The 17,654-nt window shown below is 46.8% G+C and overlaps 1 protein-coding gene across 7 annotated transcripts in view; it reads right to left on the reverse strand.

Annotated features, from left to right (window-relative positions):
* TBC1D8 (TBC1 domain family member 8) overlaps window positions 1-17,654 on the reverse strand; it is a 115,133-nt gene that overhangs the window by 24,516 nt on the left and 72,963 nt on the right. For 5 of the 7 annotated variants that reach the window (XM_081264271.1, XM_081264269.1, XM_081264272.1 and 2 more), the window contains 5 exons: window positions 15,255-15,483; window positions 12,245-12,485; window positions 3,688-3,895; window positions 1,399-1,596; window positions 612-845 (listed from right to left, as the gene is read on the reverse strand). In XM_081264271.1, the coding sequence (XP_081120397.1) occupies window positions 612-845; window positions 1,399-1,596; window positions 3,688-3,895; window positions 12,245-12,485; window positions 15,255-15,483 (1,110 nt within the window). The remainder of the gene's footprint in view (window positions 1-611; window positions 846-1,398; window positions 1,597-3,687; window positions 3,896-12,244; window positions 12,486-15,254; window positions 15,484-17,654) is intronic. The other 2 variants (XM_081264270.1, XM_081264268.1) reach the window with 1 other exon arrangement.

Here is a 17,654-nt window from a genome sequence, read left to right on the forward strand (position 1 = left end):
TATCGATATGTAAATATGTAGAATACATCAAAATATATATAATATATATAAAGCAAATGAAAAGGTTCAGTGTGGATAAATAAAATTAACAATGATTATACAGGAACCTCAGTGACGGAGAAGCCGCCTGGGGTAATGACGTCTGCAGCCCCACCTGGTCCCCAGTGGTTGTGACATTGCCAGTGCTCTAGTCTCTTAAGTGCCTTTTGTAGTCTATTTACCAAATTGGAGTCTATTTGCCTCACATTTTCCATATAAAGAAAAAACTATAAATGTAGCAAAAATAATTTTAGTCCATAAAATTAGAGGACAGGCGATCCTTTGTCCCCGAGGACACACAGTGGGACCCTGTGATGCGAAGTTCATGGGTGCTACTGGCTGGAGGGAGCAATGGGCTCAGCATGGCCAGCTGCCCAAGCCACACAGCGAGACAGCCCAGAGCCACTGGAGGACCTGGGGAGAGCCGGATCCCCCGCTGCCTGAGCCCTCGAGGGACCCTTGCATCTTATGCCCATGAGGAGAAGAGGGAGGAGGAGCACGTGCTGCCCCAGGCCACCGGCCACCTCTCTACCCTACTCCTCGGGAGCTGGTGCTCAAGGTGTCGTACCCACCGTGGTCACTGCCCAGCCACCAGTGCCCAAGGCACAGCAAGCCAGAGCAGCCTCACCCACCAGACGGGAGTCGGGGCTCTGGCTGCCCGACTGCTGGAAGACAGAGGTCAGGGGCCCGGGGTGCAGAGGTGAGCTCTCGTCTTCATGCTCCTCACTGCTCTGAGAGGACACTATTTCAAGATCCCCAAACTTGTGGCCACTGCACAAGCTTGTCGAGTAAAACACAGGTGACGTCTGTCCGGCCAAAAAAACAGGAGAGGAAAACATACACCATCATTAGGTATTAATTAAAAATGCATTTAAAAAATATATTTCAAAGAAAGTTCTAGAAGGTGAGGCCCTGGCAGACCCAGGTCCATTTCTTCAGCCATCCCACCATAAGGATGACGAAAAACCTTTCTCAGCAGGTTACATCTGTTCCAACCCAGGGTGTGGTAGCACCCCACAACCTGCGAGGAAGGAGGGCGCCTGATAGTCCCTCCAGCCCGACACCAACCTAGGCAGCAAACCACCAGCCCCACAAATCGGGGGGCACCCACTCAACCCTACAAGCTGTGGGGCGACTCCCAGCAGCCCCTGTCCTATGTAATGCCCATGCAGGACACTCAGCACACCTAAGGTGACACCAGCCTGATGCCCCTGGCCACCGGAGACCTGTCATCTCCAACACATTCTCCCTCACACCCGTATGGTCACCTTTCTACACATGTGCTCGGAGCGCATTGCCCCAGGGGTGTGAGAGAGGGACTGTCATGTCAGGGAAAGCCACCAAGCTGTATGCTCCTACCATGTCCTCGTCACTGGCTGAGGTGTCATAGTGCACAGGGTGGTTGGCGTGGACCTGCTTCAGTCTCTCAAGCAGGCACTCCACCAAGTTCTCTCTGTCCTTGAGCTCGATGAACTGGAAGGCCATCTTGCTCCTGATGCTGACGATGATGGGGTTGGGCAGCAGACTGGTGTCCTCCATCTTCTCAATACTTACTACCTGGTGCAAAAAGTGGTGCACAAAGGGGAGGTGCTGAGAATTAAGCTGACCATGCATTCTGTGCATGTACCAGTAGGTAGCAACGCCTCCCACTGTTATGTATGATTGCAACGCACTAACAAAAAAACTGTCTTAATGTACGTGCTCATAAATTATCCTAAGATAGAACAATGGCAATAAGGACCTGGTGCCAAGGTTTAAAAGTGTGCAAGGAAGCATCTGTCACAATCACCAAAAGGTGGTAGCAGCCCAACCTCCAGGAACAGAGGAATGGATAAGCAAACCATGGTGCAGGCTACCATGGAATATTATTCAGCCTTCAAACAGAAGGGAATTCTAACATATGCTACAAGGTAGATGAATCTTTTTTTTATTTTTAAGAGAGAGAGAGAGAGAGAGAGAGAGAGAGAGAGAATTTTTTAATATTTTTTTTTTTTTAGTTTTTTCAGCAGACACAATATCTTTGTTTGTATGTGGTGCTGAGGATCGAACCCGGGCCGCACGCATGCCAGGCGAGTGCGCTACCGCTTGAGCCACATCCCCAGCCCCAAGGTAGATGAATCTTAAGGACATTATGTAATGGAATAAACAAGTCACAAAGTGACATGCTGGATGAGTCTACTTACAAAATGGTTAGAAGGTAAATTTTATGCTATGCATGTTACCAAAAGTATTTATTTATTTTTTTTACTATAGAAGTCATCTTGTGGATTTCTTGCTCCACTGATAATAATACTTGCAAAATGAAGACATCTACTGCAGAATAATAATATCATGGTGGTGGGAAATCATATGAAGGAAAAAAAGTTTTCTAAAGAATCAGGCTCAGGGGCTGGGGTTGTGGCTCAGCGGTAGAGCACTCGCCTCACATGTGTAGGGCCCTGGGTTTGATCCTCAGCACTAATAAAAATAAATAAACAAAATAGAGGTATTGTATCCAACTACAACTAAAAAATAAATATTTAAAAAGAAAAAAAGAATCAGGCTCAGGACCTATGCTACAGGAAGCAAGACCCAGAAGTCTTGATGTGTACGACAGCTGTGGTACCATCTCAGCAGAGATGCCTGAAGCCAAGGACTGAGTGGCTTGGATGTAGCAGTCAACTCAGGTGGCCCACCCTCCCATTTCCAACAAGAGAAGCATAGCCCCATGGGAGGGACTGGAGCCTCATCAAAGGAAGCATTTTTAAGTTTTTAACTAAAGTTCCAGGAGAGTATGAAAGCCAAACAATTTGCCATGTATTTTCAAAAGGTGAAGCTTTTATAGTTTGCCTTTTTCTTTTTTCCTTTTTTGGCAACGAAAGAGGAGGATCCCTTCCTAAGAGCTGTTGGAAAAGCTTTAATTGCTAGGCATGTACTTTTTAATAACAGCTTCATCAATAATGTGGAGGTTGGAGTATGCTCTTCTTCCCCATCACTTCTAGGCAACTTCCGGGTTGCCATAGCAACAGCAGGAAAAACAATGGCCAAATGGGTAAGGGTGTAATTCAGGTCTTCTTCCCTCCTAAAGCCTGGTCATCTAGATGTTCATCTTTAGAAGGTGAGACAGTGCAAACGTCCCCACTCCCTGTTCCTCATCTCATAGCCCAAGTTGCTCTGGCTGTGATATGGCTTGAGTGTGTCCCCCAAAAGTTCTTGTGTTGAAAGCTTGGTCCCTCATGGGGCAGTATTAAAAGGTGGTGGAACCTCTAAGAGTTGAGGCCTAGTAAGAAACTCTAGGGATAGGGGACCTGGTTAGTTCCCACAGGAGGGACTGTTATAACAGAATGGTCCCTCCCCACTTTCTGGCTTCCTGTCTTACCATGTGATATTTCCTGTCTCTGGGATACTGTTCACCATGAGGTGGACTCCTCAGTGGAGTTGACCTGACACCACCTTCTTGAGCCTCAGGACTGGGGGCTAAATAAGGTTTTTTTGTTGTTTTTAATTTTTTTTTTTTTTTTTTTTTTTTTTTGGTTAGTAAGCGTACCCAGCATTAAGCATTTTGTTTTCGTTTTAGCAACAGAAAATAGACTCCATGACATGGGTTCAAATGACAAAAGCCCGCCTCAGAGGTGCACAGTAGGTCAAGAGGTGAGAGGCAGGGTCTACCTCTCGGAGCGGAAGGACGACATGGCAGCAGCCATCTTCTCTGCTGGCAAAGCAGATGTAGCTGTCAGAGGCAAACATCCGCCCCACAGTGTGGCAGCGACTGAAGGGCGTCCAGAGGGAGCAGTCCACCACAGCACGCAGCTTCTCCTTTCTTGGCAGCCGGAAGAAGGCTCGGAAGAACTCGTTCTGTGCTCTGGCCTCCAGGTCCCTGGGGACAGGCGGGGAGAGATCAAGAAGAGGTGGAAAGGTGAGCAGAAACAAGACTGAAAAGAAAGACACTTTTGAACTCACTGGCACAGCTTGACAGTTAGTGACTGGAAAAAAAAAATGTCACACCCCTCAGAGCCTGTCAGCCCCACAGCCATCCAGATTCATAGCCAACCTTCTGAGCAAGTACCAGGAGCAGGGCACACTGTCCCCACCAGGAAGAATTCCATGAACTCCTTCCCGGTTTGATTAATTTTGAGAATTACCACAAAAATGGCAGAAAATCCAAATGTGGAAAAGTCAGAGGATAAGTGTAACAGGTGTCGGTGAAGAGGCGGGGAAACTGGAGCGCTCACACGATGCCAGTGGGAAGGTCACATGATGCATGCACCCTGGCAAACAGCCAGAACCCACAGAGGCTAGAGTGGACTCCCTGCCTACCTGGAAATCCCCCTCCTGGGTGAGCATGCCTAACAGAACCGAGAACTTACGTCCACGAATTGCACCCAAATATTCACAGCAGCATTATTCACAGCCAAAAGGTGGAAACTACCCAAATGTCCACCAGCTGATGAATGGATAAATAAAATGTGGTACCTCCCCTGAAACAGGGTAGATATTACTCAGCCATCACAGGAAAGAATGAATGGAAGGAGCTAGGGAACCTTAGGCTGAAGGAAAGAAGTCAGACAAAGACCGACCACGTGTTGCCGGATTCCATTTATAGGAAATGTCAACATAGGAGTCGACAGAAAGGAAAATAAGGAGTGGCTGCTCATGAACATGAGGCTTCTTTAGGGGGTAAGAAAATGTCACATTGCTGTGGTGAGAGTACAGGGTCCCCTGGATACTGTAAAAACCTGAACAGCACCCTCCAAAAGGGCTAATTGTTCATATGTGACTATCAAAAATGGAGCCGATGACTGGATAAAAAATGTGGTATATATATATACACACACACAATGGAATATTACTCAGCAAAAACGAGAATAGAATCATAGCATTTGCAGGTAAGTGGATGGAGTTAGAGAAGATAATGCTAAGTGAAGTTAGCCAATCCCCAAAAAACCAAATACCAAATGTTTTCTCTGATATAAGGAGGCTGATTCATAGTGGGGTAGGGAGGGGGAGCATGGGAGGAACAGAGGAACTCTAGATAGGGCAGAGGGGTTGGAGGGGGAAGGGAGGGGCATGGGATTATTAATGATGGTTGAATGTGATGATCATTATTATCCAAAGTACAGGTATGAAGACACAAATTGGTGTGAATATACTTTGTATACAACCAGAGATATGAAAAATTGTGCTCTATATGTGTAATAAGAACTGTAATGCATTCCGCTGTCATATATAAATAAAATCAATAAATCAAGATCACACACTGCAATTAAAAAAAAAATATGGAGCCTTCCTTTTCTCCAGAGGAGCACCAGGGAGCGTGAGGAAGCCACGTGCACCGCAGAAGTTCACACGCTGCAAGAACAGAAGGCGAGGAACCTCAGGATGACCCTAAGTCCCTGAGAGCCATCACGTCCAACACATTTACATGTAAATCTGAAAAAGTTGCCCTCATAGCAGACGAGGGTAGAACGGTGGAAACAGGGCCTGGGGAGAGGCTGACCAGTGGTTCCGAGTCAGAGAAGGGGCAGGAAGTTCAGGTGTGCGGGGGCAGAGCGGGGGACCAGAGGTACCAACCCCACGCCGTGCACTTCAAAAGCTAGACGAAAATATTCTGATTTTTTTCACCCTAAAGAAATGATGTTTGAGGAGAAAGTTATGTTTGGCCTGATTTAAACTTCACACAATGTATAGAAGAATTCAACCACCAGAGGATTTCATATACACATACAATTCTTATGTTTTTATGTATCCATTTAAAATAAACTTAAATAATCCAAATAAAGTGAATTGGATTATTTACATTTATTTATGTTGTCCCCAAAACATGCTGGCCGCATGGCTTTAAGGGAAGTACAGTGGAGGCTACTCCTTCACACATCTTACAGATGTGCTTCTGGCACCAATGAATTCCTCCCTCGGGGGACAGTTCCCTTTCCCCTCAGGAGACGGTGGAGCATACTGAGTGAAGTGGCACATGAAGAAGTCATCAGCACAAAGCCGGCAGCTCGTCCTGAGCTAGAGGGGCAGGAGGGCTCCTATCTATTGCCACCTGAGTCCTGAAGTGAAGAGCGAGGTGTTCAGGAACCTGAGGCCTCCTAAGGACGGCAGCTTCCTTTCCAGTGCCCCTGCCTCCTCAGCCACCAGCTTGGTTCCTGGGCCTCTCTGTGTCCTCGGGGCAGCTGGGTGTTCTACACACCCAGTGTCCACTGTCCCTCTGGGCACATTTGGTAACCAGAGACCAGAAACCTCCAATACAAAAAAGAAAGCAGAAGAACAACTTACGACCTGCTTTCTTCCCCTTTCTGTAGAAAGCAGTCTGCTGCCACTTACTAAGCATGTGGGAGACACACAGTGACATTTCTAGCACAAGTGAAGTGAAACAGTGACCCGGTGAGAAAGCAGCTCTTCGTGGAGACCAGAGACCACCCTTTAAGTTCCCAGGCAGGTGGTAGTTTTGATGCTGAATGTATCAATTCCCTTTTCTGAAACCCAAGCTCGCTAGCCACAACTTGCCTCTCAGACTTTCTGTACTTACAGCCTCTGCTTCTCCTCCATAGACAAGCCCACACCCCAACACTAAGAAGGTGGAGCTGACAGATCTTTGAGCCACAGCAGAGGCACCCCCAGGAGGAAAGAGCAGCTGTAGCCTGGTGCCTGCAGGGCTGCTGTGTGCACAGGACAAAGCTGTCACACCAGGAGAGCTTCAGCTGGAACCAGCACTAGAAGGTGCCACAAACCACTCTGACTTAGCACACACCACTAGATGAGCCTGTAATCTCAGTGGCTCAGGAGGCTGAGACAGGAGGATCACAAGTTCAAAGTCAGCCTCAGCAAAAGTGAGGTGCTAAGCAACTCAGTGAGACCTTGTCTCTAAATAAAATCCAAAATAGGGCTGGGGATGTGGCTGAGTGGTCGAGTGCCCCTGAGTTCAATCCCCAGTACCAAAAAAAAAAAAAAAAAAAAAAAGTGATGATCAGAATGTGAAGAAACAACTGCAAGTTTGTTGATGCTAAAATTAATACATATAATCTCACATGCCAATGTGCAGGAAGTTCTAGACTACTATGAATACCTTTCAAAACCCCAAGTTTAATTTCTAAGACTTCAGACCCAATAAACTTAGATGTAGATAATTCACTTGTTTTTCTACAAATCCAGACAATTTGTCCCTAATGGTATAGGTAAACATGAATAGAAAACAGGTTTCCTTTCTCTTCTCTCATCAACCTTAAAGAATGCATTTAGGAAGAACTCCATCTGGGTCTTACATGCCAACTCTCACTTCATCTCTGGGCTCGGTGCACATATATGAGCCTGCTATATGTCTGCCTAAGGCTGCATGGAGGCCAAATGCTTCCCAGAACTCAGGCTGTGCTGCAGGCTGGGGCAGGTCACCTCCCCTGTTAGATCAGCATTTAAGTATTTCCCATTTGCACACTAGACGAGATAGCCGAGCCACCACCCCTGCCCTTCTGGAATAAGGGAGGGCCAGAGGTCCTCTGAGGTCAGCCTGCTTCCTACGGGACACACAGGGGTTCTTCCAGTGGCTCTTAGTTATGTACCCACCCCAAATTCATGCACTGTGCACTTGAACCCTGGGAAATGCCAAGGATAAGCAATCCAGAAACAGGCAGAAAGCCCAGCCACACGTGGTGTTCCTCAGAGTCCTAGTCGGCACAAGAGTCTCATTTATCAAATGTGTGTGGCTCGAAACGTCTTTCCTGTGATGGCAGACGGAAGGATGCTGCTGCCATGTGCCTCCTTGTACAGCACACGGCGGGGAGCCCAGGACCACTTGCAGGATGGGACACAATGCTCACCTACCCTCAGACAATGGGTGCCATGTGAAGGTGGCCTCCAAGGACACCAGAGCCCCCTCAATTACTTTGGAAATCCCATCTACATCTTGAAGAGACCAGGACCTTGACATCATAGGGCATCTGCTGTGGTCTAGATATGAGGTGTCCCCCCCTCCAAATCTCCTGTCAATGCAGGAACATTCAGAGGTGAAATGATTAGATTGTGACAGCTGTGACCTATTCAGCCCCTCCTACTTTGAATGGACTAACTGGGTGGTAAATGTGGGCAGGTGGGGTCTGGCTGGAAGAGGTGGGTCACTTTGGGCTTCCCTGGAAGGGTACATGTTCCCTGTGTCCCCTTCCCACCTTCCTGCCATTCTCCTTTGTCCCCCACTGTCCATCTGGCCATGCTTCCCACGTGCTAACAACGGAGCAGTCCTTCTCCATGACACCCTTTCGCCATGATGTGCTGCCTCACCTTAGGCCCAGAGCAATGGACTTGGCCATCTATGCACTGACACTTCTGAAATCATGAGCCCCAAATACACTTTTCCTCCCCTAAGCTGCTCTTGTTAGGCATTTTGGTCACAGGGACCCAAAGCTGACTACACAGAATCCATACACCCTTCTCATTCTAGAGAAAAGTTCCGTCTTCATGATCTTCCAGCCATCCTGCCCCAGAGACAATAACCTGAGCAGACCCCCTGCAGCTTCAGAGCTGTGGTGGGGGAGATGCGGTCTTCCCCCCGAGAGGTGGGGCTGGCAGGGCTCAGGGGCCCCAGAGATGTCTTACTGCTTATGTTCACAACAGCCAGATAGAAGAGGACATGGCTGGTGGGGGCCCAAGGAGACTGGCAGGAAAGGGGATGGGTAGGCGGGGGAAGACTAAAGTGGGGTGCAAAATCTGACAGCCAGGGACGAGGGTGCACTGTTGAGGACACTCACCCCTGGTGGCCACTGCCCGCCTTACACACCGACAGAGAGAAGGTTTACTGTGGGAAAGTTTCCACTCACTACACTGAGTTTCCTCCAGCATTTCCAGCCAGTCTGAACAGGTGAAATCAGATTTAGGAAGACTATCACCTCCACCACCTCCTCTCATTACACCCGTGATTCCAGCTTCAGGATATGTTTTGTTTAGAAACATCAGGATCAATCCACTTATTCCCCAACCCCTCCCCTCGGTCACTCTGCCCCCTGTGCTCTGGGATGACAACCTGAGAAGCCCAGGGCCAGATCACTTTGTACTGTGAGCAGTGGATGAGCCCTGAGCCTGCAGCTCTCCCTTGTCCCATCCCAGGACAATGACACATCAGCTCAAGCTCTCAATCCCCTGCACGTATGTGCCATGCTCTGTCCTGGTCCATAAATCCCACTGGAGTGACCAAGGGACAATGGTGACTGATGGGACATCAGATGCTGCCTTATCTAGTCCGTGGCCCCACGGGCACTATTTGAAAGCTGTTATCTGGGACGGGAAGTGAAAGGGGACCAGCCACAGAGGGCCTGGGGGGCATTCCAGCATGTCTGCTGTACCCTGAGCACAACGACAAGAGCTTGTTTTCCTAAACTTGGAGACCTGGTCTCTCCTGGCAGGAGGCCACATGGACTGTCATTACCTGTTTAAACCAGTGTCGCCATGACAAAGGCTGCAGAGGAGAACCAGCACGGGGCTCTGCTTTGGGAGGAAGTCACTGACCCGGGAGTTGACAGCTGGGGGCCAGAATCCCACTCTGAGCCCCAGGGTCAGCCCTGGATACCCGTGGGCACGGGAAGCTCAACCACTGGCCACTCCAAGAACCTTTGTGTCCTTTTCTCTAACAGAACCCAGAGTAGAAAGTGGGGGGAGGTTGGGGCAGCCTTGTGGAATTACCCTGAGTTCTGCAACAAGAATGAAGACTGCCGGCGCCGATTATCTTCCTTCCAAAACACGTGATTTGCCAGAAGGGAGTGAAGTGCTACAGACCGTCCATCTTCCCCTTTTTTTCCTCACTTTGCCCCAAACCCAAAATGCCACACCTTAAGTAGAGCTTCAACAATGGCGAGGACTTCACCTGAATCCTGCTGCCTGTGGGGTGACCAGCACACACTGGCCATCAGCTGACAGCTGGCCTCCCACGCCTGACACTAGCACAGGAAAGGATCAGGCTTTAACTAGCGGTGGGTGTGAGCCTCATTATGCGTACACCCCAAACTCGATTCCTCAGGCTGCTTGTGTGTGTGCCTTTTCATTTTTAACAGAGCTTTGTCAGCTGGAGTCGAAGGACCTGGATACCAACTATCTCAGGGACACAGGAAAACACACAGGACAGCGTGGCTGCCACCATACTGGGTTGTCTCAGATGTAGACCATATTAGGGGTCCTGGAGCCAAGAGGGACATGAGCCCTTGGGATTAGGAATCAAAACTAAATGTCAGAGCCCCAAGAGTCTCTTTCATAAGGAAATGACACCAAGAACCACTCCATCTTTCAAAAGAACTGTCACATCATCAGAGGTGACCCCAAACCATGTGGAATTCATTGGAATCTTACCAATTCTGAAAAAACAAAAAGAAATCCACCAAGAACATTTCATTTTTTTTTCTTTTTGCTCCCTTGGGGCAACACATGATCAGTTTGAAATAAACATGCAGAGCTGGAAGGGATCTGAGATCTTTCTGAATACACTAAACGCTAAACATGGCTGCTGTTCATGGACCACTAATTAGGAAGACGTACCCCTCCCCCGCCACATTCCGAAGAAAGTGCATGTGTTTAGGGAATAAGAGATCTTCTGTTTTTTAAGTGATTCTTTGTATTAACACTAAACACTAGACCTTACAGCTTTGAATGAACTGCAGGTTGAGTCGAGCTTATTCAAAATGCTTGGGACCAGGAGAGTTTCAAATTTCAGAGTTTTTCAGATTTTACAAGATTTAGGTAGATTTTACCAGTTGAGTATCCCCAAGTCAAAAATCGAAATAAAAAAATGCTCCAAAATTAGATTCCAGAACATTTCAAATTTTCAGATTAGGGATGCTGGATCTGTCATCATGTCACCTAGCCCACGTAATGCAGCTCAGAAAAATCACGAGATTCTGCTGATGGCCCTGCAAAGACTCTCAGATGCTTTAGGACTGAACCGCCTCACAAGCAGAAGCAATACAGCCATGTTTTCCTCATCTCCTGGAATAGTTTCAAGAAATGTCAATTAAAAAAAAGGTGGGGGGGCAGGAATGTTAAAACAGATAAACATTTTGTAAAGTAAATGACTAACGTTTCTTTAAAAATTAAAAATAGAAATACTTGATCTGTCAATTCCACTTCTGTGTAAAAAAAAAAATACTCCAGAGAATTGAAAGCAGGCGTCAGAGACATCAGTGCCATGCCCACGCTCTCTGCAGCATCATTCCCAGCAGTCAAGAAGCGAAAGCAACCTAAGTGGGCACGCGCAGATGAGGGGATCAGCACGACACGGTGAACACGTACAATGGATTATTCTTCAGCCCTGGAAAGGAAAGAAATTCAGACACATGCTATGGCAGAGATGAACCTTGAAGACATGATATTAAGTGAAATAAGCCCAAGGAAAAAGTTGAATGCTGTCTACTTGTGCGAGAGATCCAGTCGATTTCACAGACAGTAGGAATGAGTTTCGTCAGGGGCTGGGAAAGGGTGAGCAGGCAGTTAGTGTCTAGTAGGTAGAGTTTTAGTTTTACCAAGTAAGAAGAGCTCTGGAATGGGCAGTGAGAAAAGTCATGTGCCAGTGCGAAAGTACCTAATGCCACTGAACTGCAACCTGAAAATGATGATGTTTCCCTTATAATGACTAGCAGTCTCAGATCAGTAGTGATTCTGTAACTATATCAAAAAACTTTAGCCAGAACAGCACTCTATGGTTGCTCATTTCTCTAAGGATTTTTCATAACAGTTCACCTTGATATCAGTACTGCAGTTAGTTACCCAATTATGATCCACAAACCTGAAATCAATGTCCAGCTCAAACATCATGTTTTGAAATTCTGAAGATAAAGCTGAATTCCTTAAAGTGACATGGTAAGCAACTACCCTAAGAATCTCCAGGACTGGTGTTGACCTGGGTCAAATTGTAAAGAATACTGGCTTATTCCATTGATGACAAAAGTATCAAAATAATGTCAAGTGATTTAATATGAAAAGATGAGGGCTGTGGTGTAGCTCAGTGGTTCAGCCCTTGCCAACCCAGGGGCCTGGGTTCAATCCCCAGCACCACAAAAAAAAAAAAAAAAAAAAAAAAAAAGATTCCAATGCAAATACTATGCCATTTGCCATTTTATCAAAGAAACTTGAGCATCCACAGAGGCTTGGAACCAATGCCCTGGGGACACAGGTAAAGACCTCAAAACCTAGGCCAACCAAAGCACATGAAAAGGCCACGCAGTTGAAGGACACCATGGGACTGAAGCTGTACCTCTTGGTGATCTGGCTTGGCTCCTGCAGATCGGGGTCCAGGTCAAAGGCTTCATTATCCAGCAGCCTCCGGAGCGTCACGTCTGCCAGCTGCTCCATGATCTTAAAGACCTCATCCAGGTTCAGAAACATGGAGAAGTCACGCTCCTTATTCTGGGTGGTGATTCGGATGGTGTCCGTCAGAAAGACATTGGATGTCCTTTCCAATTTCTGGATATCAACCCAAGGGATGACAAGTTTAACTGAAAGAGAAAAGATGCAAATTCAGATTGCACCATAAAATTTGAGTCAAACTGGAATGCATCAGCAAGTAACAAGCCAAAGTCTTATTTTTGTCATTGAAGCTAAATTGCAAATGTCTTCAAAGTCAGCACAGGGGAGAGGAGCACAGAACTGCCTGACAGCTGCTGGTGGAAACCCAGCCCACGTGCCAATGGTTTTCTTAAAAATGAAGTGAACTCTACCAGGTTGCCGGCTACTGTGTACTTTCAAGGAACATCATTTTGGGATACCAACAGCATGCATCTTCAAAAATATTTAAACAGTCATGCAAAAGTTTCTCAGCACAAACTCTAGTTTCAAAGCAGCACTTACAGATGAAGGTATAGGACAAAGGAGTGTAAAAAAGGATTATTCATGATCTCCTTTACAGAAACAGGCTGAACATGTAGTCTGTGTCAGATGACTTTTGTTGTGCTGTGAAGACAGTACAAGCAGTTTTTATAAAATTCTAAAGTAATACAGCACAGTCAGGCATAGCGTGTGTACCTGCCAGCTACCCAGGAACCTGAGGCAGGTGGGCGGCTTGAGCCCAGGAATTTGAGGCCAGCCAAAGAGTTTGGGCAACAAAGAAAGACTATCTTTTAAGAAAAAGAAAGTAGGTGCTGGAATGTGGCTCAGGACTAAAGCGCTTGCCTAGCATGTGTGAAGCCCTTGGGTTTGATTCCCAGCACTGCCAGAAAATTAGCCAGGTGCCATGGCACACACCTATAATCCCAGGGACTCGGGAGGCAGAGGATCCCAAGTTTGAGGCAAATTAGCAAGACCCTGTCTCAAAAAAACCACCCCCCAAAAAAACAACAACAAAAAAAAACCCAACTTTTTTTTAAAAAAGGGGGCTCAATAGTCAAGAGCCCTGGATTCAATCCTCAGTTCTACAAATAATAATAAAGTAATATTGTACAGGTAATACAATTTTAAATATTTTTAGTTGTAGATGGACACAATACCTTTATTATCTATTCATTTATTTTTTTATGTGGTGCTGAGGGTCAAACCCAGGGCCTCATACACATGAGGCAAGTGCTTCACCACTGAGCTAGAACCCAGCCCCCAGATAATACATTCTTAAATATTCTATTCCCAGAACTGTTTTTGATAAAGTAATGGGTAGTGGGCTAATGCAGAGGAAAGGGGGGGAAGATAAAGTCTTGCATCTGATAGCAGACTCATCAGAGAGAGAGAACTAAGTTGGAAAACATGATTAAATATTAGAATTCATTAATTTTTTCCGAATATCATCATCCTAACATGATTAGGTTTAGTGACAATCATTAGTGTCCAAAAATAATTCATTTCCTTTTCAAGTCAAAGTGGGAAGGAATGTCATATTTCTAACATTTCTCTCCATTTATTTAGCAGCACCATTTTCAGTGCTTTTAGAATTTTAAACGGCCTCATTTCCATATCGGGTCTGAGAATACGCTTTCCCAGCTCTTTCTGGTCTCACACCTGCACTCACGGCCTCTGCGCTGTCAACGTCAGCTCATTATGTGACGGCTTGGTGAAGAGCCTGGCATTTAAGAAGCACCAGCAGGAGAAACCAACCTACAAACAAGCAACCACCAACTTGATGGAACCCAGCAGAGAAACACAGATATGGTGTCATTTATGGGGGGCCCAAGGAAGGCATCATGGAGGGGCCAAGCTGAACTGGGTTTTGAAGGACAAACAGGAGTTTCCAAACGGGCTGAGTCTGAAGACAGGGAGAAGTAGGGAGTTCATTTTGAAAAGCATTTCAGAAAGAACAAAGTAAGCATGGCCAAGGTTAGGCCAGAGCCCACTGCAAGCAAGGTCAGGAAAGGACTGTGCGCATGGGGTGGGGTTCCAAGCATCCGAACCAAGGTTGGTGGGACAGAAAGAGAAAACAGCACGCGCAGGAAGCTGACCTCAGCAGACATTCAGAGGAGGCCTCCCTCTGGTGCCACGTGTGTGTGCAGCATCTGTCCCCCCAGCACAGGCACGGGAAACACCTGGCTCTGAAAGCAGTTTCCATGGCAATGGCTTTTTAAGCCTTGACCGCACAACTGACACAGGTGGCCTAGCTTTTCCCTGTGGGAATGCTGTCACCTAAGACATTGCTAGCTAAACAGGTGAAATGTCCATCAATTCTTTCTGGTTCTCAGGTGACCCAGGTAAACAATTCTGTGACTATATTTCCAGCAGTTATAATGTTCAAGGCTGCAAATTTTAAAAGATGTCCTTCTGCAGTAAGAAGGAGGAATAGGGATGGGGCTGTAGGTCAGTGGCAGAGCACCTGACTAGCATATATTCAATCCTCAGCACCATGTAAAGATAAATAAATAAAATAAAGGTATTGTGTCCATCTACAACTATTAAAAAAAAAGACGCAAGAATACTTTCTATTCTTTTAGAAATACTCAGCCATCAGATATGATACTGTATTTTCCATGTGATCGATGTTAGTAAAAGTCCTTCTGTAGCTATTTAAAGTAAGCTACAAAGATAGGCTTCCAAAGGCAGCTGAAAAATGAATTGTCTCAAAAATCAAGCTCCCCAGTTGCAGCATGTATAATTAAACTCAATTATCTGCACAAGTCATTTGGAAATTAATCCAGTATCACCTGCTGTCATCTCAACCATCCACTTAAATCTTTTGTTGTGAATGTGTCCTTTAATGGCTTCTCTGGGGAGCCATGCCAAGCATCCCCAGGGCCAAGTTTATCTTGAAGGACGAAATCGCTGCAGATGCCGGGACCGGCCTCACTTACGTTCCTTGCCCAGGAAGAAGGAGTAGAAGCAGAGGTGGTTGATGCTGAGGTACAGCCAGCCTTGGCGGGGCACCCGGCCCTTCCAGCAGCAGCAAGAGTAGTAGGTGACCAGCTTCTCTGCCTCGGGGAAGTTGAACCTGGCCTCGAACTTCACCAGGGCTTCTCGGAACTTCTCAGGCTCCTCCTCCTGCTCAGCGAGCCTGCTGCTGGTCTCCTCAGCAATCAGAGCCTGAGACACAGAAAGATGGGGGCCTTTATCCAGGGAGCTGGGCAAAGGTAAGGAGAGAGGGGAAAGGACAGGAAGACGAAGGGTGGATGCACCCAGGCACTTGAGGAATCTGTGCCAGTTCCATGACACCCACCCCTGTCCACTACCCAGAAAGAACCTCCGCCAGAAAAAAGCAGCAGGGATCCATTAACCATCATGAGGTTACAAAACCCAAGGACAAGACTCTCACTCTGCCACTTACTATCCATGAAGCTGGGGCTGAATCAGTTGACTTCTAAGAGTTTGAGAATTTCAATTCTGAAACTATTTTCCAAATCCTCCCTACACTGATGCTACAGTCTGGATCTTCAAAGTCTCCCAAAGGCCCAGGTGTTAAAGGCTCATTTGCCAGGCTGGTGTATTGGTGAAGCCTTATAAGGTGGGGTCCCTGGGTCACTGGGGTCTTGCCCTTGAAGGGGACAGCGGGACCCCAGCCTCTTCCTCTCTCTGCTCCCTGGCTCACCATGAGGTGGACAGTTTTGCTGTGCCATAAGCCCCTGCCATGGTGTGCTGTCCTGCCACAGGCCCGAAAGCAACTGGGCCAACCAATCATGGACTGGAACCTCCAAAACTGTGAGCCTAAATGAACCTTTCCTAAGCCGATTTTCTCAGGCATTTGTTACATGAGGGAAAGCTGCCTAACAAGGACCCAGCGATGGGTTCTGGTGTGTGAACGCACATCAACCCTGAAGAATAACCCAAATGGGAGATAAGAATTAGGCTTTTTAAAACACTGACAAAGGTCTTCATTAGGCTCAAGAAGGTTGGCAAAACGCTGACTGGAGGATTCTGCAAAGCCTAATGCACGGCACTGCCACTGCACAGTCTACAGTTTGTGAAGGTAGAGTGGGTGACCCTGGCCCAGCTTCCAGGGGCCAGAACTTCCCGAGCCCTGGGTGTGCAGGAGACAGCAGAGGGCACAAGGACTCTGACACGACAATTGTTTTGCCAATAACCACTAACAAGAAGGGCCTTCGTGATCTGCGGTGGTGGTAGAAGGGTCTAGAATATAAGTTGTGGCCTGTTTATAATGGGTGACAATCTGTGGTTACCTGCCCTTTTTTTTAAATTAACGTTTTCATTTTTGTTTTATAGGACTGTCTATGAGAGTCTATGTTCCTTAAGATGAGGCTGCTTTTCGGGGGGTGGGGGTGCTCCAAATCCTCACTGTATAAGCTATTTTAGAAATTAAACTCGGGCATAACATTAAAATAATCTAATTTTAAATGACTTTTAAAATAAACCTAAGGGATGGTGAGATTGATGGTTTTCTTCATGACTTATTAGGCTTTAGAGCAACAGGCCTGGCTGAGAACAGGATCCAGAGGCTCCAGGCACAGCCAGGATGGTGGCCATGCGACCTCCCAACCTTCATGGGCTGCAGTGTCTGGTCACAGGTACAGCTTGAAGCAGAAGGGATTTTTTCAAGTTTTTGGAGCAGCCAAGTGTCCAGGATATGGGCAGGAAAGCCCCAAACCTCAGATCCTTTGCACTTGGCCAAAGGAGAGGAGGGAGCAAATACTAAGCTGTACTCTTAGATGTCCCCCAGCACCACCTCCTCCGATTTTCTTTCTTTCCTTTCTTTCTTTTAAGGAATATCAGATTTGAGGTGTCATGGATCAATATTGTCACCCCAAAATATGCCACTTTAGCATAAGGATTATTTTGAGCTGAAGATAAGTGATAAACTAAAAAGACTAGGTACCAAAAAGCCTCTCTGCCTTCCCCCAGTGCCCCAAACCAGGAGGGAATCTCTGTCTCCACAGGTGTCTCCGCCTCTGCCTCCGGGAGACAACTCTGACCTCTAGATCTCAGCACCACCAAGGACTCACACAACTTCTCAAAGACGCCCTGACCTTCCATTAGTTTCTCTCGGTATGCTTACCTTCCTCACACTGTGCCACCCCAGAAGCCTGAACCCCCTTTCCTGTCCCATCATTCCTCTGCAAATTTGTTGTTTTTCCTTAAGATGCTGTGCAAGGTCAGACTCCAATCCCCCTTCTGAGTTACTCTTGCAGAGTTTCTGCCATGTGTACTTACTCTACATGCACAAAAATAACTGTTTTTCTCTTATTAATCTGTCTTTTGTCAGTGTCATTTCCAGGGCCGCAGCCACAGAACCTAGGAGGTTA

Source organism: Spermophilus citellus, assembly GCF_964194105.1.
Source record: "Spermophilus citellus genome assembly, chromosome: 13".
NCBI lineage: Eukaryota > Metazoa > Chordata > Mammalia > Rodentia > Sciuridae > Spermophilus > Spermophilus citellus.